This window comes from Hemitrygon akajei, chromosome 21 (assembly GCF_048418815.1).
Source record: "Hemitrygon akajei chromosome 21, sHemAka1.3, whole genome shotgun sequence".
Lineage (NCBI taxonomy): Eukaryota > Metazoa > Chordata > Chondrichthyes > Myliobatiformes > Dasyatidae > Hemitrygon > Hemitrygon akajei.
This window is the reverse complement of record NC_133144.1, coordinates 68,523,942-68,549,928: the sequence shown is the minus strand read 5'-3', so window position 1 is coordinate 68,549,928 and position 25,987 is coordinate 68,523,942. Positions and strand designations below refer to the sequence as shown.

The following is a 25,987-nucleotide window of genomic DNA, read 5'->3' as shown; positions in this document are numbered from 1 at the left end:
GCCCACAATCATCTTTTTCTGATTTATCCATGTTGAGACTCCAGAATGGTGGAGCAGACTTGATGGGCTGAAAGGACAATTCTGCTCCTGTGTCTTACTGCACGGCATCATCTGATTCTTGTGTGACAAGGTATTTAATAAAGCCATAGTAACGTTACTGAAGAAAATGATTTTAAATGATTCCATGATGACAGAGGATTTGACTAACTACAATTACTCAAGTTACATCATTGCTCTCATTCTGGCCACCCCAACCATAAAGAAAAAATGGAACAGAATATCTAAGTATTAGAAACATAGTATTTATTTGAAATGGGGAATTATTTAATTATGGATGTATAAGTCCACATTTCCATTACCTCAGCTCTCAACTGTTCAATTTCCAGCCCTTTATGTTCCTGGAACAACTCTGACTCACTGGTCGGTGAAATTAGCCTTCCGCTTTTCAATGAATGCACTCATTCCTTCTTTCCGATCAACCTGAAACAAAGTTTACACAGTACGATTACAATGGTTTGGTAGATGAGCCCAAAATTTCATTTTAACTGAATTTAAGTTACTTACAGTGGAAAAGGTCGCATGAAACAAACGTTTCTCTAGTCGATTTCCTTCCGCCAACGTTAATTCAAAAGCTGTAACAAAGTACAGGACAGTTTAGCACAACCATGAAATACTGCCTGATCTTTGTAGCTGCCACTCAGTGACAACAGAAGAACGTTGAGGGAAATTTACTCAGGTTTTGACTTCCACCTTGATAAAAAGATTTTTAAGGACTGAGACAGTGGCTATCATTTACAAATTCCAATAAAAGATTCATGGGCTGCAGTGGAAGACATTCCTGAAATGACTTTTCCAAGTGGCAATCTTCACATTCCCTCTTAATCCTACAGTGTGTTCCAGAGTCTCCCTCCCCAGGATAAAAGCAAGAGAAGACTGAGAATTAACCTCTGATATTCCCTTCACTGCCGGATGTCCAAATGTGACCACAGCTTAAACTCTCACCAACACAACAGGCCAGTTTGTACATCTGTAGTGCCAAGAAACAGGAACAAGGAAGCAACAATATTTACGAAAAAAAAGGTGACAAATTGGAAAAAAGGTAAATGTTTACTTGTATAGAGATATAGCATGGTAAAAAAGCCTTCCAACCCAGTGAACCCACACTGCCCTATTACACCAATTAACCCACTAACCCGAACGTCTTTGGAAGGCGGGAGGAAACCAGAACACCCACATGGTCACAGGGAGAATGTCGAAAACTCCTTACGGACTGCAGCGGAAATGGAACTCGGATCACTGGTGCAGTAATACTGTTATACTAACCACTGCACTACTGTGCTGCCCAAGGACTTTGACTGAGGCATAGGGAAATGTTGGCAGGCGAGGACTTTAATCCCTGGGAGACTGAGAGCTGCTCTTATGGAGGTATATAAATTTATGAGAGGCATACATCATGTAATTGCACACAGTCCTTTCCCCAGGGTTGAGGAGTCTACATTTAGATGGAAGAGCTTCAAGGTGGAAGGGGAGAGATTTAACAGGAACCTGAGGGACAATAAACACACAAAACACTCCATGGAATGAGTGGAATAAACTGCCAGAGGAAGTGGATGAGGTAGATGCAGTTATAACGGGTATGTGAATTGGCAAAGTTTAGAGCAGGTGTTCCCAACCTGGCATTCACAGACCCCTTGGTTAATGGAAAGGGTCCAAGGCACAACAGAAGTTGGGAACCCCTGGTTTAGAAGGTTAGGAACTAGCTTGGATGGGTCATCCTGGTTGGCATGGACCAAATGTGCCAAAGGGGCTTTTTTCCATTTTGTATAACTCTATGTCTGTGCAGAACGATAGAAAAAAATTGCGATGTTGAAATCATCTAAAAGGTGTTATTTGAACAGTAAACCCCTCTGCAGTGTACAGGAAACCATTCAGCCATCAAAGCTTTCCCAATTCCTACCAATTTTAGTCAGACTGGGGGACACAGTCTAGGGACAAACAAGGGGATACAGTCCAGAGTCAGACAAGGGGACACAGTCTAGAGTCAAACAAGGGGACACAGTCTAGAGTCAAACAAGGGGATACAGTCTAGAGTCAAACAAGGGGATACAGTCTAGAGACAAACAAGGGGATACAGTCTGGAGACAAACAAGGGGATACAGTCTGGAGTCAGACTGGAGGACACAGTCTAGAATAAGTCTAGGGGACACAGTCTAGAGACAAACAAGGGGATACAGTCTAGAGTCAGATGGGAGGACACAGTCTAGAATGGTCTAGGGGACACAGTCTAGAGACAAACAAGGGGAGAGTCTACAGTCAAACAAGGGGACACAGTCTAGATACAAACAAGGGGATACTGTCTAGAGACAAACAAGGGGACACAGTCTAGAGTCAGACTGAGGGACACAGTCTAGAATAGGTCTAGGGGACAAAGTCTAGAGACAAACAAAGGGATACAGTCTAGAGTCAGATGAGGGGATAGACTCTAGAATAGGTCTAGGGGCGGCACAGTAGTGAAACGCATTTGAAGTGCCAGCAACCCAGGTTCAATTCCAGCACTCTCTGCAAGGAGCTTGTATGTTTTCTCCGTGACCCTGTGTGTTTCTACTGGGTGCTCCGATTTCCTCCCACATTCCAAAGACATACAGGTCAGTTGGTTATTTGGCCACATGGGTGTAACTAGGCAGTGGGGACTCATTGGGTTGTAAGGGTCTGTTACTGTACTCTATCTCTACACAAATCAACAGACAGATTTCATGAGTCATCTTACATTTAAAGGCACAGGTACAACTAATCTCAATACAGTATTAAATAATTCTAAATTACACTGAAATTCACTGTGTACTGGAGCATTCATATAATGAAGAAATAACATGTTTCCCTTTATAATAATATGCAATGTCGAAGAAAAAATTTAATCTGCTCACCGCCATTCACGGCCTCTTTTGCCATTGCTGTGATGAGTTTCGAGTTCGAAGCTATCTTCTCCCCGCATCTGATGGCTTCATCCACCACTTGAGATGCTGGATATACTTTGCTAACAAGCCCTTGCAAAAGAAAACCCAATTATTATTTTCCAGAATTAGGTCCTTGGAGATGGGCTGTGAAAACCATTAGAAAGTACATGGCCTCACTTCAGAAACTGATTATTTTCTGTCTCAGACTGAGTGACTGTGCGTACCCTGGCGAAGCAGGTTTAATGTTTGGAAGCACAAGGATCTTTTCAACCTCTTACTGCCTTGGGCAGAAGTTCCCACTTGCTTCAAAGAGGCAACAATGATACCAGTGCCTAAGAAGAATAATGTGGGCTGCCTTAATGACTATCACCTGGTAGCACTCACATTGACAGTGATGAAACTCTTTGAGAGGTTGGCCATGACTAGACTGAACTCCTGCCTCAGCAAAGACCTGGACCCATTGCAATTTGCCTATCGGCACAATAGATCAACGGCAGATGCAATCTCCATGGCTCGTCACATGACTTTAGAACGGCTAGGCAACACAAACGTCTACGTCAGGATGCTGTTCATCAACTATAGCTCAGCATTTAATACCATCATTCACACAACCCTGATTGAGAAGTTGCAGAACCTGGGCCTCTGTACCTCCCTCTGTAATTGGATCCTCGACTTCCTAACTGGAAGACCACAGTCTGTGCGGATTGGTGATAACATCTCCTCTTCGCTGACAATCAACACTGGTGCACCTCAGGGGTGTGTGCTTAGCCCACTGCTCTACTCTCTCTATACCCATGACTGTGTGGCTAGGCAGAGCTCAAATACCATCTATAAATTTGCTGATGATACAACCATTTGGTAGAATCTCAGGGTGTACAGGAGCGAGATATGCCAACTAGTGGAGTGGTGTCGCAGCAACAACCTTGCATTCAACATTAGTAAGATGAAAGAGCTGACTGTGGACTTCAGGAAGGGTAAGACGAAGAAACACATACCAGTCCTCATAGAGGGATCAGAAGTGGAGAGAGTGAGCAGCTTCAAGTTCCTGAGTGTCAAGATCTCTGAGGATCTAACCTGGTCCCAACATTATCGATGTAGTTATAAAGAAGGCAAGACAGCGGTTATACTTCATTAAGAGTTTGAAGAGATTTGTTATGTCAACAAATACACTCAAAAACTTTTATAGATGTACCATGGAGAGCATTCTGACAGACTGCATCACTGTCTGGTATGGAGGGGCTACCGCACAAGACCAAAAGAAGCTGCAGAAGGTTGTAAATTTAGTCAGCTCCATCTTGGCTACTAGCCTAGAAAGTACCCAGGACATCTTCAGGAAGTGGTGTCTCAAAAAGGCAGCGTTAAGGCAGCTTCCATTATTAAGGACCTCTAGCACCCAGGGCACCCTTTTCTCACTGTTACCATCAGGTAGGAGGTACAGAAGCCTGAAGGCACCCTCTAGCACCCAGGGCACCCTTTTCTCACTGTTACCATCAGGTAGGAGGTACAGAAGCCTGAAGGCACACACACAGCGATTCAGAAACAGTTTCTTCCCCTCTGCCATCCGATTCCTAAATAGACATTGAATCCTTGGACACTACCTTTTTTTTTATATCATTTCTGGGGGGTTTTTGCACAATTCTTAATCTATTATACATATACTGTAATTGATTTACTTATTTTTTTCTTCTATGTTATGTATTGCATTGAACTGCGGCTGCTAAGATAATAAATTTCATGACACATGCTGGTTGTAATAAACCTGATTCTGATTCCTACATTTTGGTAAGAGGAATCAAAATACAGGTGATCTAAATTGTGATTGTAAATGAGAATTCCAAAGGATCTAGGTGTTCTAATGCATGAATCACTAACAGTTAGCAAACAGGTCTAACAATATTTATAAACACTAGAGATTCTGCAGATGCTGGAAATGCGGAGCAACATATACAAAATGCGATTCAGTCACTCTGTCAGAAATGCAGTAGGAATTAGCCAAGGTCTGACCAGCATAACAGGGTGTTTTAAAACACGCTTAATACAACATTTCAAAGTCTGCAACTCTGACAGCGCTGCACTCCCTCAGCAACGTGTCAAGGTGTGTCAATCTTTATTACAAATTCCATTCTATATGTGTACTATTCATTGATTGTATTATGGTTATTGAATCTGAGTATGCCAGCAAGAAAATAAACTCAGGGTTGTATATAGTGACATACATATTGTGATAATAAATTAACTCTGAACCTTCAGAATCAGGTTTATTATTACTGACAAGTTGTGAAATTTGTTCTGTGGCAGTATAGTGCAATGCATAAAAATACTACCAATTACAACAAGGAATGTATAAAATATTTCAATAAGCCCTGGAGTGGGATGGGCTCACAAACAAGACACAAGTTACTCTGTGTAGCTCTGCTCTGTTCCTCTGGTTAGCCCAGGGTATGGAGAAGTGTGTGAGACAATGTGAACTGAGAGGCTGCAATAGTCCATGACATACCACTGGCTTTGGCCTCCTGAGCAGAAATCCGGTCTCCGGTGAGGACCATCTCCATTGCCAGTGACTTCCCTACTGCTTTTGTCAGTCTCTGAGTTCCTCCAGCACCTGTCCAGAGAGCAGACTGTGATTACACACACCTTGTGCAATAATTGTCTGGCAGAAAGTATAGAACAAAATCAACAATACACAAACATCACAAACTTTGGGGCGCATGGTAGCGTAGTGGTTGGTGTATTGCTACGACAGTGCCAGTGACCAGGGTTCAATTCCCGCCAACATCTGTAAGGAGCTTGTACGTTCTCCCCATGGCTACGTGGATTTCCTCCAGGTGCTCCTGTTTTCTCCCACATTCCAAAGATTTACCAGTGAGCAGATTAATTGGTTACCTGGGTGTAAATGGACAGCTGGAAGGGGCTGTTACCACAATGCATCTCTAATACTCTAAATACTGTACATGTACTCTACTCTGACCCAAAACAGCACCTTCCACTGAAACTCTGCCAATTCCAAACTTACTTTCCAACAGCAGTTTCTGCAACAAGAAAGTCTATGTTCCACCTGCCAAGCCCTAATCCTTGGAAATCTCCATATATTACTTGGAATACTGTGCTCAGTTCTGGTCGCCTCACTGTAGGAAGGATGTGGAAGCCATAGAAAGGGTGCAGAGGAGATTTACAAGGATGTTGCCTGGATTGGGGAGCATGCCTTATGAGAAAAGGTTGAGTGAACTTGGCCTTTTCTCCTTGGAGCGACAGAGGATGGGAGGTGACCTGATAAAGGTATACAAGATAATGAGAGGCATTGATCATGTAGATAGCCAGAGGCATTTTCCCAGGGCTAAAATGGTTAGCACGAGAGGGCACAGTTTTAAGGTGCTTGGAAGTAGGTACAGAGGAGATGTCAGGGTAAGTTTTTTTTTAAACGCAGAGAGTGGTGAGTGCATGCCAGAGATGGTGGTGGAGGCAGATACGATAGGGTCTTTTAAGAGATTCCTGGACAGGGACATAGAGCTCAAAAAAATAGAGGGCTATGGGTAACCCTAGGTAATTTCTAAGGACATGTTTGGCACAGCTTTGTGGGCCAAAGGGCCTGTATTGTGCTGTAGGTTTTTTATGTTTCTATGTCTATTACCTGCCCCTTCCCCGTCAGATATCTCTTTAAACCCAACATGTTGGCCAAGTTAAGTGCTCTCTGTATTGGGAGCAGGGAGATTTACCAGGATGTGCCTGTATTAGAGAGCAGGTCTTAGGAGGATAGGTTGAGTGAGCTAGGAATTTTCCCTTTAGAGTGCAAAGGATAAGAGGTGACTTTATACAGGTGTACAAGATAATTTGAGGCACAAATTGAGTGGATAGCCAATGATGTTTTTCCAAAGTGCAAATGGCTAATACGAGGGAGCATAATTTGAAGGTGACTGAAGGAAATTATTGGAGGAATGTCAGAGCTAATCCCCTTAACGACAGGTACATCATTTTGGAAACTGTTGTGGGGGGGGGGGGGTGCAGGGGTTGTCCGAACAGAGGGAAGTCACAGTGGTCGGGTCTCTGGCACCGAGTCTGCCACTGTGATTCAGATGGGAAGGGGGAGAAGAGGCATGCTGTGGTAATAGGGGAATTTCCAGGTGTCAGAGGAGTCATGAAGTGTGGAAGTTGCCATTACTAGAACTTGGGAAACTGAAAGGTCTGAAGGTAGGTAAGTCACCTGGACCAGATGGTCTACACCCAGGGTTCTGAACGAGGTGGGTGAAGAGATTATGGAGGTATTAGTATTGATCTTTCAAGAATCACTAGATTCTGGAAGACAGGAAAATTGCAAATGCTCCCACTCTTCAAGAAGGGAGAGAGGCAGAAGAAAGGAAACTATAGGCCTCAGTGGTTGGGAAAATGTTGGAGTTGATTATTAAGGATGAGGTCTCAGGGTACTTGGAGGCACGTGATAAAATAACCATAGTCAGCATGGTTTCCTCAAGAGAAAAGCTTGCCTGACAAATCTGTTAGAATTATTTGAAGAAATAACAAGCAGGATAGACAAAAGAGAATCAGTTCATGTTGTGTACTTGGATTTTCAGAAAACCTCTGCCAAGGTGCCACACATAAGACTACTTAACAAGTTATGAGCCCATGATATTAAAAGAAATATTCCAGCATGGATAAAGCAGTGGCTGACTGGCAGGAGGCAAAGAGTGGGAATAAAGGGAGCTTTTTCTGGCTGGCTGCCATGACGAGTGGTGTTCCACAGGGATCTGTGTTGAGACCAGCTTTTACATTTTATGTCTAGGATTTAGACAATATAATTTATGGCCTTGTTGCAAAATATGCAGATGATACAAAGACAGGTGGAGGCGCAAGTAGTTTTGAGAAAGTAGAGAGGCTACAGAAGAACTGAGACAGATTAAGAGAATGGGCAAAGAAATGGCAGGAAGAAATAACAGTGTCAGGAAGTGTATGGTCATGCACTTTGGTAAAAGAAATGAAAGAGCTAACTATTTTCTAAATGAGGGGAAAATTCCCAAAACTGAGGCACAAAGTGACTTGGGAGTCCTTGTGCAGGATTCCCCGAAGGCTAATTTGCAGGTTGAGTCGGTGGTGAGGAAGGCAAATGCAATGTTAGCATTCACTTCAAGAGGTCTAGAATATAAAAGCAAGGATGTAATGTTGAGACTTTATAAAACACTGGTGAGGTCTCACTTAAGAGTTTTGTGAGCAGTTCTGGGCCCCTTATCTTAGAACGGATGTGCTGAAACTGGAGAGGGTTTAAAGGAGGTTCACGACAATGATTCCAGGATTGAATAGCTTGTCATGTGAAGAGTGTTTGATGGCTCTGGGAGTTGTATTTACTGGAATTCAGAAGAATGAGGGGTGACCTCATTGAAATCTATCAAATGTTGAAAGGCCTTGATAGAGTGGACATGGAGATGTTTCCTATGGTGGGAGAGCAAGGCCAGAGGACACAATCTCAGAATAGAGGAGTGTCCTTTTAGAATGGAGATGAGGAGGAATTCTTTAGCCAGAGAGTAGTGAATCTGTGGAATTCATTGCCACAAGCAGCTATGGAGGCCAAGTCTTTATGTATATTTCAGGCAGAGGTTGGTAGATCCTTGATTAGACAGGGCATGAAGTGACACAGGGAGAATGCAGGAGCTGGGGGCTAAGGGGGAAATTGATCAGCCATGATGAAATGGTGGAGCAGATTCGCTGGGCCAAATGGCTTAATTCTGCCATATCTTACGGTCCTATGGTAATTTTTTTTTTAAACAGAGTGATGGATGTGTGGGTGCCTTCCCAGTGGAACGGTAGACACAGATACATTAGGGACATTTAAGAAACTCTTAGATAGGCACTTGGATGATAGGTAATTGGAGAGGTATGTGGGAGGGAAGGTTAAATTGATTTTAGAATAGATTATAAGGTTGGCACATCATCGTGAGCCAAAGGGCTTGAATGTGCTGTTCTGTTTTATGTGGCACACAACTCAGTAGGGGAGCAGAAAGCCTAATGATGAGTCCATTCCATACAAACCTGTGGTACAGAATATTACAGCAGAAGTCACTCAGTCCTGAGTCCATGCTAAGTCTACAAACAACCCTGATTGTTCCCCTCCCTCGCTCTGCAGAAACATAACTCTTCAAACACAAAACACCAAATGTTGGAAACACTCTGGTCAGACACTGAAAACCCTTTGAACTGATTCGACAACCTACAGACAGGCTCACCAAGGAGTCTACAACTCATGTTGTCAGCATTATTTATTTATTTGCACAATGTGTCTTTTATTTACACATTGGTTTTTTGACACACACACACACACACACACACACACACACACACACACACACACACACACACACACACACACACACACACACACACACACACACACACACACACACACACACACACACACACACACACACACACACACACACACACACACACACACACACACACTTACATCCAAAAGTTGGGATATTTTCCAAAATGCAATAAAAACAAAAATCTGTGATATGTTAATTCACGTGAACCTTTATTTAACTGACAAAAGTACAAAGAAAAGATTTTCAATAGTTTTATTGACCAACTTAATTGTATTTTGTAAATATACACACATTTAGAATTTGATGGCTGCAACACACTCAACAAAAGTTGGGACAGAGTTAAAATAAGATTGAAAAGTGCACAGAATATTCAAGTAACACCAGTTTGGAAGACTCCACATTAAGCAGGCTAATTTTTAGCAGGTGAGGTATCATGACTGGGTATAAAAGTAGCGTCCATCAAAGGCTCAGTCTTTGCAAGCAAAGATGGGTCGTGGCTCACCCCTTTCTGCCAAAATTCATGAGAGAATTGTTAGTCAGTTCAAAAGGAAGATTGCAGAGAATTTAGGTCTTTCAACATCTACAGTGCATAATATTGTGAAAAGATTCAGAGAATTCAGAGACATCTCAGTGCGTAAAGGGCAAGGTCGGAAACCACTGTTGAATGCGCGTGATCTTTGAGCCCTCAGGCGGCACTGCCTAAGAAACCGTCATGCTACTGTGACAATTATAGCCACCTGGGCTCGGGAGTACTTCGGAAAACCATTGTCACTTAACACAGTCCGTCGCTGCATCCAGAAATGCAACTTGAAACTGTATTACGCAAGGAGGAAGCCATACATCAACTCTATGCAGAAATGCCGGCGAGTTCTCTGGGCCCAAGCTCATCTCAGATGGACCGAAAGACTGTGGAACCGTGTGCTGTAGTCAGATGAGTCCACATTTCAGCTAGTTTTCGGAAAAAACGGGTGTCGAGTTCTCCGTGCCAAAGATGAAAACGACCATCCTGATTGTTATCAGTGAAAGGTGCAAAAGCCAGAATCTGTGATGGTATGGGCGTGCATCAGTGCCCATGGCATGGGTGAATTGCATGTATGTGAAGGTACCATTGACTCTGAGGCGTATATTAGTATTTTAGAGAGACATATGTTGCCATCAAGGCGACGTCTCTTCCTGGGACGTCCATGCTTATTTCAGCAGGACAATGCCAGACCACATTCTGCACAGGCTACAACAGCGTGGCTTTGTAGACACAGAGTGCGTGTGCTTGACTGGCCTGCTGCCAGTCCAGATCTATCTCCTATTGAAAATGTATGGCGCATCATGAAGAGGAGAATCAGACAACGGAGACCACGGACTGTTGAGCAGCTGAAGTCTTATATCAAGCAAGAATGGACAAAATTTCCAATTGCAAATCTACTACAATTAGTATCCTCAGTTCCAAATCGATTAAAAAGTGTTATTAAGAGGAAAGGTGATGTAACACAATGGTAAACATGCCTCTGTCCCAACTTTTGTTGAGTGTGTTGCAGCCATCAAATTCTAAATTTGTGTATATTTACAAAATACAATTAAGTTGGTCAGTAAAACTATTGAAAATCTTTTCTCTGTACTTTTGTCAGTTAAATAAAGGTTCACATGAATTAACGTATCACAGATTTTTGTTTTTATTGCATTTTGGAAAATATCCCAACTTTTCTGGAAATGGGGTGTGTGTGTGTGTGTGTGTGTGTGTGTGTGTGTGTGTGTGTGTGTGTGTGTGTGTGTGTGTGTGTGTGTGTGTGTGTGTGTGTGTGTGTGTGTGTGTGTGTGTGTGTGTGTGTGTGTGTGTGTGTATATATATACATATATCATACACACACACACACACGCACACACACACATATATATATAGACACACACATACATACACAGTTTTGAATAACTTTTGTTTATTTTCCTGTAAATGCCAAAAAGAAAATGAAACTCAGGGTTGTATATGGTGACAAAGACATACTTTGATAATAAATTTACTTTGAATGATTGGTGCGGTCTAATATTTACTGTAACATGGCTGAGGAGCCTGATTTTAAGCTGCTGTACTCCAGGACTCTAGTCAGAGATGCTGCAGCACAGTGCACTGCCAGTGAGCTCAGCTACCCAAGTGGCAGCAGTAACGGATCACCAAGGGCACATTAAATGCCACAGAGTCTGTGTGTTATAAAGGTAAAGAGGTTCTACCCTTTAACACCTGGTTTCCCGAGTGTCTGCAGGGTGCCCAGCTACAGGGAAAGCCCAGTGACCCACTGTAGACGGGGTCAACCAATAGTCACCATCCCACAAGTTTACATCCTTGTACTGTGAGAAGTTCTGGGCCCCTTACCTCAGAAAGGATGAGCTGGGAAAGGGTCATCGGAGGCTCACAAGAATGATCCCAGGTATGAGAGGCTAACATACGAGTGGCGTTTGATAACTCTGGCCTATAATAACAGGAGTTTAGGAGAATAAGGGGGGGAGCTCATTGAAACCTATCGAATATTGAAAGGCTTAGAGAGGATGGTTCCTATAGTGGGGGTTCTAGGACCAGAGGGCACAGCCTCAGATAGAAGGATGTTTCTTTAGAAAAGAGATAAGGAGGAATTTCTTTAGACAGAGAGTAGAATTCATTGCCACTGCTGGCTGTGGAGGCCAAGTCACTGGGTATAATTACAGCAGAGGTTGATAGGTTTGTGATTAGTAAGGGTGTCAAAAGTTTTGGGGAGAAGGCAGGAGAATGACATTGGGGGATAATAAATCAGCCACGATGGAATGGTGGGGATGACACGGTGGGTCAAATGGCTTAATTCTGCTCCTGCCATACATACACTCAGCACACATAATCACAATACATACTAATATTCCACATAGGGTTCAAAGCAAAGATTTAGCAATGTCTTCAAATTAATAACTTTGAAAAGCAAGCAACAACTTCTTTGCTCCAAAATAACTTTCACAGAGCAAGCACTTACCCGGCAGGGTTGCAGCCCCCAGCGCATGCAAAGTGATGGGATTAGACTTTCAGAGAATGGCGGATGTTACCAACAAACCCTCAAATCCCGTCCAGCAGCTCCCACCCTCAAATCCCCTCCGGCGGCTCCCACCCTCAAATCCCGTCCGGCGGCTCCCACCCTCAAATCCCCTCCGGCGGCTCCCACCCTCAAATCCCCTCTGGCGGCTCCCACCCTCCATCCTATTGGAAAACTTTCAATCAGTTAGTAACACTGGACAGAAAATTTACCTGGAATCGTCCCGAGCAGGATTTCTGGTTGTCCAAACTGTGCCTTGTCACCTGCATAGATGATGTCACACATCATGGCCAGCTCACAGCCTCCTCCGAGCTGCAGAATAGGAAGGTTAAAGTCATATCCCGCATTCCTGATCCACCCCTACCCCTTCAACATCAGCGCATCAAGCTCAGAGCGGCCCTCTCCCCAAGTGGAACGCAACCAGGAGGTTCGAAGTCAAGGCCACTGCTCCATACTTGCATCAAGCAAATACAGAAAGGATTTCTCCGTGCCCACACCCCTGTAGTTTTTTTTGGGAGTTCAGGAATCTTTCTGTTGTGATTGACTAAAACTGAGTCACACGGAAGGTGCAAATGGGTGGCCTAGTGGTTAGCATGACACTGTTACAGCTCGGGGCATCGGAGTTCAGAGTTCAACTGCACCATCCCCCGTAAGGAGTCTCTACATCCTCGCCATGAGACGTGTGGATTTTCTCCAGGTGTTAGTTTTGTCCTACAGCCCAAGATGTACCAGTTACTGGGTTAATTGGTCATTGTAAATTGCCCCATGATTAGGCTAGGTTAAAACTGGTGGGTTGCTGGACGGTGCAGTTTGTTAGGCTGCATCAAAGGGCATTAAAGGAGGCAGCTGCAGTGACAGTCCAGTTACCGGATGGCGATTTCCACAACTCACTGGGTTCCAGGAGATCACCAGACTGGAAAAATGCAAACAATAATTAAGTACTTTGAGCCGCTGGTTATGGATCTCATTAAATCCCATCTTCCTGCCACACTGGACCCCTTCCAGTTCACCTATCGTTCAAATCAGTCCTGATGATGCTATAGCCTCTGAACTCCACTCTGTCCTGTCCCACTTGGAAAATGGTTCCTTATATGCCAGGATGCTGATAATCGACTTCACCTTGGAGTTGAATATGATCGTCCCTGAGAATCTGGCAAGTAAACTGTCCTAGTTGGGTCTCAGCACCTCTCTCTGTAACTGGATCCTGGACTTCTTGACAGAAAGCTTACTGTGTGGACAGAAACATCTCAAGCTCTATCACACTGAGTACCAGCATCCCCCTCTTCTGTGTGTAAGAGGGGATGTTGGGGATTTGGTGCTGTGGTCACTGTTTTTTTCCATGAGTGAGGGAGTCAGGAACTGTTATTGTCACTTTTTTTTGCTGTGGGGGGGGATTAGGGGGGGGTCTACAAGTTTTGTTTTTCTTTTTCATGTTGTGGAGGGGGGTGGGGAGTTACTGACTGTTCTTTCATCAACCCCAATTGTTTTTCCCTATTTGATGGCTAGCTGGAGTAGACAAACAGTGTTTAATTTTTGATGTCGAGTAGGCCCTTCCGGCCCTTGGAGTCACGCTGCCCAGCAATCACCCAGTTTGATCTGAGCCCAATCACAGGACAATTTACAGTGACCAAACCTGCCACTCGGTGCATCTTTGGAATGCAAGAGGAAACAGGAGCACCCGGAGGAAACCCATTCAGGGGGAGAGTGTACAAACTCTTTACAGGAAGCAACGGGAGTTGAACCCGGGTCGCTGGTACTGTAAAGCGTTGTGCTAACCACTACACTACCATGCTGCCAAAGATGTACTGTACATGCATACTTTGATAACAAAATGAAACTTTGAAAAGGGAGCATAGTCACAACATATAGGGACAGGAGATGTGTGGAACTTTGCTTCAGGGAGGGTTGGATCTTCCAACCCCACAGGGTGGTGGAGGTTGAATCATTGCAATTACTTCAACAAGAGGAGGGAGATAGTTTTTGAAAGATTGGGGAACTGGTAGTTACAGGGAACAGACAGGAAAGTCATACAGCATGGAACTGGCCCATTACCCCATCACCCTCAGCACCTTTGGAATGTAGGGACACCCAGAGGAATCACATCTGGTCAGAGGGTTGAAGCCTGGGGCAGGTCAACCATAATCATGTGATATGATGAGGGGCCGAATGGCCTTTTCTCCATTTGTGTGCGAGACAACATTAGGAATGGACATACTGACACAAGGGCTACTCGTGGACAAAGTTCTGGGTCACGCGACTTTCTCCTGTCCACAACTACACCACACTGAACAGGAAGACAGTGGTGAGGGAAATCTCAGGTTTGGACTCTCCGTTCTACCTACAGCGTAGCCGTTGACAGCTGCAATCACGGGCTTCCTGGTCGTGGCCACGTGGTTCCAGTGGGACAGGAAGTTTCCAGTGTAGCAATCATGGAATGTTTTGTTCTCCATTTCCTTGATGTCAGCACCAGCTAAGGGGAGATCAAAACCCAATTACAACTTGCTGAGCACTCTGTACAGCTCTACATTTCACAGCTTTTACATTCCTTTGTCTTTTCACTCCAACTAACCCATCAACTAGAGATTCTGCAATGCTGGATATCCTGACTAACACCCACGTAATGCTGCAGAAACTCAGCAGGTCAGGCAGCATCTATGGAGGGGAATAAACATTCAATGTTTTGGGTGAAGACCCTTCATCAGAACTAGAAGGGGGTGGGAGAAGCCAGAATAAGGTGCTGGGGAGGGGGGACGGGGAGCAGTACAAGCTGGAAGGTGACAGGGGAAGGTGGAAGGTGGGAAAGAAGGGATTAAGAAAGAAGCTGGGTGGTGATAGATACTGTAGGTGGAAGAGGTCAAGGACTGAAGAGGGAATCTGATAGAAGAGAAGAATGGACCATGGGAGAAAGGGAAGGAGGAAGGGAACCAAAGGGAGGTGACAGGCAGGCTACTGAGGAGGACTAAAAGGAGAGTCTGAATAGGGAATGTCAAAAAGAGACAAGGGGGAAGAAAAAGTCGTTACCAGAATTTAGATTACTACATCGTCTAAATCTTATCTAACCCCAACTTTATCCTATCAGATAATCCCTTTGTCCTAGCCACCCCTTCCCCATGTTCCCTGCAATTTAAAACTCATGCTTCCCCACCTCCTGAAGTTCTGACAAAGTTCTTCGGCCTGAATCATTAGCCATTTCTCATTCCACCTATTGTGTTTCATTTCTGATCTGCAGAACCTACTGGTTTTTGAATCTTCACTTACTACAACTGGGATCTGTATTTGCATAGCAACTTTCTAAGGCAGTAAAGGAACCCAAGGGGACATATATCAGGAAGCAAATAGCATTACGCCAAAGAAAGACATCAGAAGGTGAGTGAAGGCAGATACAACCTGAATCTTTGAAAGCAAAGGAGGTGGAGGTGGACAGGCCTAGATGGAAAGATGGGGAGGTCAGCTGCCTAAGTACATGGTTGGCATGAAAACAGCAAAGAGAGTGAGGAATCCCAGTCTGCTCACTGACAGCGATGGAAAAGGGAGTGGCATGGATCAGTGTGTGATTCCTTGTGGACTAACCAAGTTCAGTTCCACCTGAATTTAAATTCACTTCATGATCTGGGAATAAACATCAAATAGACACAGTAATGATAGATCTAAGACAGAAGCCGAGTGTGATGCCACACGCACAGCGGCAGTGTTAAGCTAACTTGCAGCAGCACAGCCACACAGCAAGGCTACCAGAAGTTTGAGAATTTAATGCTCATGACGCCAGGTTGGAGATGGCCCAGGTGGAATACGAGGTGTCGCTTGGACATGACGTGGCAGTGCAAGAGGCCATGGACTGATGTTGATGTGGGAATGGAAAGACAGACTGAAATGGTTGGCCACTGGGAGATCCTGGCTATTCTGCTGACCAGTTATAGTGATCGCTATCAGTTGGTATAAACTTGGACCACCAAACTTCTGGTAACCACTCTCCTTCCGGCCCATTTCACTTCTTCCTCTCCCCTAATTGAACTGGCACAATCATCCCATCTCTGAACGTTCATGAACAGAAATGTTTCTTCCCCTCCACCATGAGATTTCTGAACAGACAATGAACACATGAACACTACCTATTTTTCCCCTCACCTACTGCTATATATACACACACACTTCTTATAAAATCTATAAATTACAATTACCATGTACTTGCTGCTGCCAAACAACACATTTCACATGTGAACATCAGGAAATGCAGATGCTGGAAATTCAGGCAACACACACAAAATGCTGGTGGAATGCAGCAGGCCAGGAAGCATCTATTGGAAGAAGCACTGTCAACGTGTTGGGCCGAGACCCTTCGTCAGGACTAACTGAAAGAAAAGATAGTAAGAGATTTGAAATTAGGAGGGGGAGGGGGAAATCCGAAATGATAGGAGAAGACAGGAGGGGGCGGGGTGAAGCTAAGAGCTGGAAAGTTGATTGGCAAAAGGGATACAGAGCTGGAGAAGGGAGAGGATCATGGAATGGGAGGCCTCGGGAGAAAGAAAGGGGGAGGGGAGCACCAGAGGGAGATGGAGAACAGACAAAGAGTAATGGGCAGAGAGAGAAAAAAAGGGAGGGGGGAAATAAATAAATTAGGGATGGGGTAAGAAGGGGAGGAGGGGCATTAATGGAAGTTAAGAGAAATCAATGTTTATGCCATCAGGTTGGAGGCTACCCGGACGGAATATAAGGTGTTGTTCCTCCAACCTGAGTGTGGCTTCATCTTGACAGTAGAGGAGGCCATGGATAGACATATCAGAATGGGAATGGGATGTCGAATTAAAATATGTGGCCACTGGGAGATCCTGCTTTCTCTGGCGGACAGAGCGTAGGTGTTCGGCCTCCTCTACTGTCAAGATGAAGCCACACTCAGGTTGGAGGAACAACACCTTATATTCCATCTGGGTAGCCTCCAACCTAATGGCATGAACATTGATTTCTCTAACTTCCTTAATGCCCCTCCTCCCCTTCTTACCCCATCCCTTATTTATTTATTTATTCCCCCCTCCTTTTTTTCCTCGCTCTGCCCCTCTCACAATCACTCCTTGCCTGTTCTCCATCTCCCTTTGGTGCTCCCCTCCCCCTTTCTTTCTCCCTAGGCCTCCCATCCCATGATCCTCTCCCTTCTCCAGCTCTGTATCCCTTTTGCCAATCACCTTTCCAGCTCTTAGCTTCACCCCTCCCCCCTGGTCTTCTCCTATCATTTCGGATTTCCCCCTCCCCCTCCTACTTTCAAATCTCTTACTAACTTTTCTTTCAGTTAATCCTGACGAAGGGTCTCGGCCCGAAACATCGACAGTGCTTCTTCCTACAGATGCCGCCTGGCCTGCTGCATTCCACCAGCATTTTGTGTGGACATTTCGCATGTGTCAGTGATATTCAACCTGATTCTGAAAAATTACAATCACCTCCCCAGGTACCTGCCTGCAAAAGCCTTTTCACTTCCTGTGAGGACAATGGCTCCAACTGCTGGGTCATTTTCAAACTCATCCAGAGCCTGACCGAGTTCCTTCATGAGTGTGTCGCACAATGCGTTCAGAGCCTTGGTGCGGTTCAGCTGGATGAACCCCACATTCTCCTGCTCGCCCCTCTTTCCCACCAGGATGTGTTGATACTGAGCCGCTGGACAGAAGAACACATTGCAGAAACGTGAACAACGAAGACAACCTTCCAGAAATCATTCCAATGGAGAATGCTTTTATAAAGATTTCAACGGAACTCATTAGTCCATCATTCCTCACCTGGAACACAGCAGCAGAAAGGTGCACACACAATCCACAGTGTAGCACATGATAGCAGTCATTGAGCAATACAGCATGCAAACAGGCCCTTCAGCCCAGCACATCAATGCTAACCAAGGCTCCTACCTGAGCCAGATGAGTTTCTTTAAAGATTTGTCACCTCTACATTGAAACAGACAGTGAACCATGTTGTTTTGTATCAAATCAAGCAAGGACTGTGCTGAGCAAGTGTCGCCTGGCTTCTGGCAAACACATGGTATGCCCACAAGTCACTAACCCTAACCCGTCGTTTTTGGAATGTGGAAGAAACCAGAGCACCCGGAGGAAAACCAGTAGCCATGGGGAGAAATGCACACTTGAGAACAACAGAAGGAAATGAACTCCAGTCGGCGACTGCTGATGCTGTACAGCAGGGTTTCCCAACCAGGGGTCCACGACCAGTCATTGAGCCATACAGCATGGAAACAGGCATAAAAAAGGCTGGGGACTCTGCTGTAAAGCGATTTACCGATCCCTACACTGCCGTGCTGTCCTTTTGCTTGTGCTTGGCCCAATCCTCCTACGTTCTTAGGTTAAAGAACCGAACTGTGAACTCTGAGCAGTGGCCATCCCCTGGAACCTTCACCTGCGGCACCATTCACAGCTGCTCTGCACTGGGGAGGGCTCCATTTTGTCTCCGAGGTCCAATAACTGATCGATCTCAACAACCAGGAAAGCTCTGCTATTTGGGAACAGAATTGCAAAGATTCACAATATTCACAGAAGAAATCACCATGTATCTCTGTCATAAATAGGGTTAATGCATGAGGAGTATTTGATGGCTCTGGGCCTGTACTCGCTGAAGTTTAGAAAAATGAGGGGAGATCTCATTGAAACCTATCGAATATTGAAAAGCCTAGTTAAAGTGGATCTTGAGAGGATGCTTCCTATAGTGGGGGAGTCTAAGACCAGAAGACATGGCCTCAAGAGTATGAGGGTGTCCCTTTAGAACAGAGGTGAGACAGAATTTCTTTAGCCAGAGCATAGTGATCTGTGGAGGCCAAGTCAATGAAAGCAGATAGGTTCTTGATTAGTCAGGGCATCAAAGGTTATGGGGAGGAGGCAAGAGAATGGGATTGAGAGGGATAATTAATCAGCCAAGATGGAATGGTGGAGCAGACTTGGTGGCCCAAATGGCCTAATTCTGCTCCTATGTCTTATGGAAAGGACTTCAACAAGAGAATTTGGAAACCCCCAATAAAATACATTCATCGCCCCCGGAAGCTCTTATATCTCAGCTGCTTTAGACCATCAGACATCGGAGCAGAATCAGGCCATTCAGCCCACCAAGTTCACTCTGCCATTTCATCTGCCCCCTCACCATATCCCTTGATGCCCCGAGCAATCAGAACTCTTATCAATTTCCACTTTAAATATAACCACGATCTTGGCCTCCACCACAGTCTGTGACAGGGTATTCCACACATTCACCACTCTTTGAGTAAAAAAAATCCTCCTTACTTCTGTTATAAAAGGTCACCCCTCAATTTTGAGGCTGTGCCCTCTAATTCTGGAAACCCCCACCAGAAAAAACATCCTCTCCACATCCACCTTATCAATTGTCCCGTATCAGACCGCAAAGCACTCCAGCGTGTGGTGAAATCTGCCCAGCGGATTATCGGCACCCAATTGCCCACCGCTGAAAACATCTACCGTAAACGCTGCCTGGGCAGGCGAAAAGCATTATCAAGGATGCATCTCACCCTAACCATGGACTTTTTACTCTCCTCCCATCCGGTAGGCACTACAGGAGCCTCCGCTCCCGCACCAGCAGGCACAGGAATAGCTTCTTCCACTTGGCATGATTAACTTATTATTTAATTATTTATGGTTTATATTGCTATATTTCTTCACTATTCTTGGTTGGTGCGGCTGTAACGAAATCCAATTTCCCTCGGGATCAATAATGTATGTCTGTCTGTCTGTGACCCTGCTGAACCTCACATCACAGCACTAAGCAGTATTGCACCCATATTGTACTGTCTCAGTACTTTTATATTTGTGTGCTGTAGCACTTATTTTTTATTCGCAGTTATTTTGTAAATAACACTATTCTTTGCATTTCTGGTTAGATGCTAACAGCATTTCATTGGCTTTGTATCTGTACTCGGCACAATGACAATAAAGTTGAATCTAATCTAATCTAATGTAGTCCTTTCAACATTCAGTAGGTTTCAATGAGATCGCCACACATTCTTCTAAGTTCCAGTGAGTACAGGCCCAAAGCTGCCAAAAGCTCCTCGTATGTTAACCCCTTCATTCCCGGAATCATCCTCGTGCACCTCCTCGGACTCTCTCCAATGACAACATATCCTTTCAGAGATAAGGGGCCAAAAACTGTTGACAATATAACAAATGTGGCTTGACAGGTGTTTCAAGCATTATCTCTTTGCTTTTATATTCTATTCCCCTTGAAATAAATGCCAGTATTGCATTTGCCTTCTTTACCAGACTCAACCTGTGAATTAACCTTCTGGGAGACTTAGACAAGGACTCCCAAATCCCTTTGCATCTCTGATGCTTAAATTTTCTCCCCATAAGATAGTGCACACTATTGTTCCTTTAACCAAAATGCATTATTATAAATTTCCCAACACTGTATTCCATCTGCCACTTTTTGTCCATTCTTCCAATTTGTCCAAGTCCTGCTGCAATCGCATTGCTTTCTCAACACTATGTACCCCTCCACCTATCTTCATCTTATCGCAAACTTTGCCACAAAGCCATCAATTCCATTATCTAAATCATTGACAATGTGAAAAGTAGCGGTCCAATACTGACCCCTGAGGAACACCACTAGTCACTGGCAGCCAACCAGAAAAGGCCCCTTTTATTCCCACTCACTGGCTTCTGCCTCTCAGCCGTTCCTCTATCCATACCAGTGTCTTTCCTGTAATGCCACAGGATTTTATTTTGTTAAGCAGCCTCACGTGGCACCTTATCAAACACCTTCTGATAGTCCAAGTAAATTACATCTACTGCCTCTCCTTTGTCCTCCCTGCTTGTTACTTCCTCAAAGAACTCTTAACAGATTTGTCAGGCAAGATTTCCCTTTACAGAAACCATGCTGACTTTGACTTATTAGTCTCCAAGTACCCTGAAACCTCATTCTTAATAATAGACTCCAACACTTTCCCAACCACTGAGGTTAGGCTAACTGGCCTATAATTTCCTTTCTTTTTGTCATCCTCCCTTATTAAAGAGCGAAGTGACACTTGTGGTTTTCCAGTCCTGCTCCACTCCCCTTTCACCCTTCCCCTCCCACCTCTATCCTCTCCTCTCTCAACCTCCTTCGTCTCTGCATGTCCCTCACCCCCTCCCCACCCTGCACTCCCTTCTCACCCCTACCCCTCCCCACCCTGCACTCCCTTCTCACCCCTACCCCTCCCATCCCTGCACTCCCCTCTCTCACCCCCTCCCCACCCTGCACTCCCTTCTCACCCCTCCCCACCCTGCACTCCCCTCTCTCACCCCCTCCCCACCATGTACCTGCTTCTACTAACACCCCTGGCATTGCATTCCACATACACAGCAGTCTGTAAAAAAAAACTTACCTCCAACATGCCCCTTATACTTTCCTGCAATCATCTTAAAATTATACCCCATTGTATTAGTAATTTCTGCACTGAGAAAATAAAGAAAAGCCCTAGCGCACTGAACCTACCCTCATAAGACATGCTCTCTAATCCAGGCAGTATCCTGGTATATCTCCTCCGAAACCTCTCTAAAGTTTCCACAAACTTCCTAATGAGGTGACCAGATCTGAACACAATATCCCAAGTCTGGTCTAACCCGGGTCTTATAGAGCTGCAACATTACTCACAGCCCCTGAACACAATCCCCCGACACATCTTAAGCATCATTAACCACCCTACCCACATGCACAGCAACTTTCAGAGAGCTATGGACGTGGATCTCAAGGATCTGTGGTTAAGAAGGCATACGGTGTATCAGCCTTCATCAATCGAGGAATTGAATTTAGGAGCCGAGAGGTAATGTTGCAGCTATATAGGACCCTGGTCAGACCCCACTTGGAGTACTGTACTCAGTTCTGGTTGCCTCACTACAGGAAGGACGTGGAAACCATAGAAAAGGTGCAGAGGAGATTTACAAGGATGTTGCCTGGATTGGGGAGCATGCCTTATGACGATATGTTAAGTGAACTCCGCCTTTTCTCCTTGGAGCGACGGAGGATGAGAGGTGACCTGATAGAGGTGTATAAGATGATGAGAGGCATTGATCGTGTGGATAGTCAGAGGCTTTTTCCTAGGGCTGAAATGGTTACTACAAGAGGACACAGGTTTAAGGTGCTGGGGAGTAAGTACAGAGGAGATGTCAGGAAAGTTTTTTTTACGCAGAGAGTGGTGAGTGCGTTGAATGGGCTGCCAGCGACGGTGGTGGAGGCGGATACGATAGGGTCTTTTAAGAGACTCCTGGATAGGTACATGGAGCTTAGAAAAAAGAGGGCTATGGGTAAGCCTAGTAATTTCTAAGGTAAGGACATGTTTGGCACAGCTTTGTGGGCCGAAGGGCCTGTATTGTGCTGTATGTTTTCTATGTTTCTATAACTCTCTGTTCCTCCACACTGCTAAGAATCCTGCCTTTCACCGCGTATTCTGGCTTCAAGTTCAACTTTCCAAAGTGTCAGGCCGAATCAGAAAGATTGGGTACAGGTTGAATTGAGGCGCAGGGTTCCAGGCCCAGAGCAAATCGAGGCGACTGAACCTGACGTTTGGATGTTGATTTGGGTGCTGGTCAGATGGAAAAGGCCAGGGTGTCGGGGCCCGAGGTGAGGGATCGTGTAGTTTGCTGCTCTGCAATGTTTACTCAGCTCTCTGCTGAACTATGGGTCTTGGACTCTCTTTGTGAATTTCAGTTCAGAATGCTATTTACTTGCAGTTAATGTTTACATGATTTGCTTTTTCTTCTCTGCATATTGGGTGTTCGACACTCTTCCTTTTTTTTTTACAGGTTTTTGGGTTTCTTTGTTTTGTGCATGCCTGTCAGGAGTCAAATCTCAAGGTTGTATAATGTATACATACTTTGATAATAAAATATACTTTCAACTTTGTATCATTTCACACTTCACTGAACTCCATCAGTCATTTCTCAGCCCAGCTTTGCAAAGTTCAAATTTATTATCAAAGTACATATTTGTCACCATATACAACCCTGAGATTCGTTTTCTTGCAGGCATTCACAGCAGAACAAGCAAATACAATAGTCTAAACCTGACTGCCAACGCACAAGAAAATCTGTGCAAATGCAAGAAAAATAAATAAATAATAATCGTGCATAATATTGAGAACATGAATTGTAGAGTCCCAACAACCACCTGCACGATTGACAGTACCACCAACTTGGGAGCAATTCATTCAACGACTAGATTCCAAGGGAAGCACCAGAGACTGCGTATTGCTCACTAATCAATGTGCAAAACTACTAGAATGAGACTAATCAAGAAATGCTTTTCTAACTACGTAACTCAAAACTTTTTGACTTTTGAATTTCAAATAGGATGCAAATAGTCTGTGGCAGGTGGTGTCGTTTCCGTCGAACCAACAATAAAGCTCCCCTCACCCAAAAGTCTCTGGTGGGGAGATCATTCACCCAGGCCTGTTGCTATCACGTGTCCATCCCAAGTTAGACCTGGCGACCATAAACACAAAAGATTCTGCAAATGTCGTAAATCTTCAGCAAACACACACAAAACGCTGGAGGAACTCAGCAGATCAGGTATGGAGGGGAGTAGGCAGACGGTGATTTGGACCGAGGCCCTTCCTAAGGACAGAAACCATCTTTCTGCGCCTCAGTGACAAGGGAATCTCCGGCAATGCCACTCTGCACCGCTGCGTTTACAGGGGACAGTGTTCTCGAAGCATTCGGCTACATTTAGTTGGAAGGCTCGTTAAAGACCCAAGGTCACGGGCTCTCCGCCCTAATATTCTGCAGAAGGCCCGATCTCGGTTGCAAGCGCACGGCCGTGGGACGAGACAGGATCTTACCTGCGCTGCTCACCCGGGCTGCAACTAATAAAGAGGGCAGAATCCGGGGCGCACACAGGGAAGCCACAGCGGCTCTGCACAGTACTGCCATCGCTGCCTGTCTGTCTGTCTGTCTGTTGCGGCGCCGTCTCGCGAGAGCGCGCACGCTGTCCCAGTCCTGCGCCGATGACCCGCCCGTGGCCACCTCACCTGTCAATCAGACGGATGACACGCCCCAGACCACGCTTGCCTGTCAATCAACCCGATGACTGACAGATCGAGGGCTGCGGCGCGGATTCCGGGCACCATCTCTGCGGAGAGCTGCTTTGGCTACCCTGCAGGCTGGCGGCGGGTCCCGTCTCCGGCCGCCCAGCCTTTGTAAAGACTCATACAACACGGATACAGGCTGTTCGGCCATGCGGAATCGTGCGCATATATCCTTATCAATCAGATTTCCCTGCCTTGGGGCAAATCGTTCTACGTCTCGGTACTCGGGCTTGTAAATGCTGTCAACGAGTCAGTTCCATCACTCTCGGTCGGTGCACTGCCCGTACACAGGTGCTCAGACCGCCTCTAAATCTCTTCACTCCGATCCTAAATCTACGTGTGTCTTCTGTTTTTTATCTAACTGGGACATCAAAGTTCAAATAAAGTATATCATTAAAATACGGTAAATGTAATAAAGTTATTAAACAGAAACCTATTCATATGTCGTAAAGAAATATAATAGAATGTACTAAATCATTTGTACATAATAAATTATATGTACATGACAAGCAACCGGTGTGCAGAAAGGACAAATCGTGTAATAAATCAAAGAATATAAATAATTCTGAGAAAGTGACTGACTGTTCAGCGTTGAAGCAACACACACAAAATGCTGGTGGAACGCAGCACCTATAGGAAGAAGTACAGTCGACGTTTCAGGCCGAGACCCTTCATCAGGACTAACTGATAGTAAGAGATTTGAAAGTAGGAGGGGGAGGGGGAAATGCGAAATGATAGAACACAGGAGGGGATGGGGTGAAGCTAAGAGCTGGAAAGGTGATTGGGTCTTCTCCTATCATTTCAGATTTTCCCTTCCCCCTCCTACTTTCAAATCTCTTACTATCTTTTCTTTCAGTTAGTCCTGACGAAAGGTCTCGGCCTGAAACGTCGACAGTGCTTCTCCCTATAGATGCTGCCTGGCCTGCTGTGTTCCACCAGCATTTTGTGTGTGTTGTTTGAATTTCCAGCATCTGCAGATTTCCTCGTGTTCAGCGTTGAGGTGAGTTCAGGAGTCTGATGGTTGAGGGGGACTCCCGGAAGCGACGGCTTACCAGTTGAGTTCTATTCGGCTCTGTGGAACCGGATGGGCCCTGACCTGCTGGAAGTGTACAACGCTATGCTTCTGGCGGGCAGTATGTCAGGATCCATGAGGAAGGGTGATGCACCATCAATAACTCTCCGAGATGGGAGGCGAACGATAGGCTTTTATTAGCTGCAAGAGACCACGATTAGCAGCAAGAGACCACCACACAACATCCTGGAGACTGAGGGAGGAGCAGTGCCTCCAATCGCCTTTATACAGGGGTCGGTGGGAGGAGCCACAGGAGCAGTCAGCAGAGGGGCGTGTCCAGACAGGTATATGTAGTTCACCACAAAGGGCATCATCACCCTCATCTACAAACAGAAGGGGGAGAGGGAGAACATTAGAAATTGGAGGCCCATCTCTCTCCTGAATGTGGACTACAAGATCCTGTGCAAGGCTATCGCCAACAGGGTCAAGTCTGCACTGGAGCAGGTGATCCATCCGGACCAAACCTGTGCTGTACCGGGCAGGAAGATCTCAGACAGCCTCGCGCTGCTGAGGGACACCATCGCCTACGTGCAGGACGGGGGTGGACGCCTGCC

At 45.2% G+C, this 25,987-nt stretch overlaps 1 protein-coding gene across 1 annotated transcript; it reads right to left on the bottom strand.

Annotated features, from left to right (window-relative positions):
* Positions 1 to 282: 282 nt before the first annotated feature.
* echs1 (enoyl CoA hydratase, short chain, 1, mitochondrial) lies at positions 283 to 24,277 on the bottom strand. Its single transcript, XM_073025690.1, has 8 exons — positions 24,116 to 24,277; positions 17,755 to 17,952; positions 14,652 to 14,779; positions 12,522 to 12,621; positions 5,452 to 5,556; positions 2,925 to 3,044; positions 565 to 632; positions 283 to 480 (listed from the first exon to the last, which is right to left on the bottom strand). Exons 1-8 carry the CDS (start codon positions 24,204 to 24,206, stop codon positions 415 to 417), a joined length of 876 nt encoding a protein of 291 aa, XP_072881791.1. The 5' UTR covers positions 24,207 to 24,277; the 3' UTR covers positions 283 to 414.
* Between the last annotated feature and the right edge of the window lie 1,710 nt (positions 24,278 to 25,987).

Bases quoted from the DNA above. Each gene is read 5' to 3' on its own strand.
- echs1 (XM_073025690.1), bottom strand. From the start codon at position 24,206: ATGGCAGTACTGTGCAGAGCCGCTGTGGCTTCCCTGTGTGCGCCCCGG. The intron at 12,622-14,651 runs GTAGGTAGAACG...CCTATTCTGCAG, and splicing joins CAGCTGTCAACGGCTACGCT to CTCGGAGGAGGCTGTGAGCT. The intron at 5,557-12,521 runs GTAAATTTTCTG...CTCTCTGGACAG, and splicing joins CCTGCTCGGGACGATTCCAG to GTGCTGGAGGAACTCAGAGA.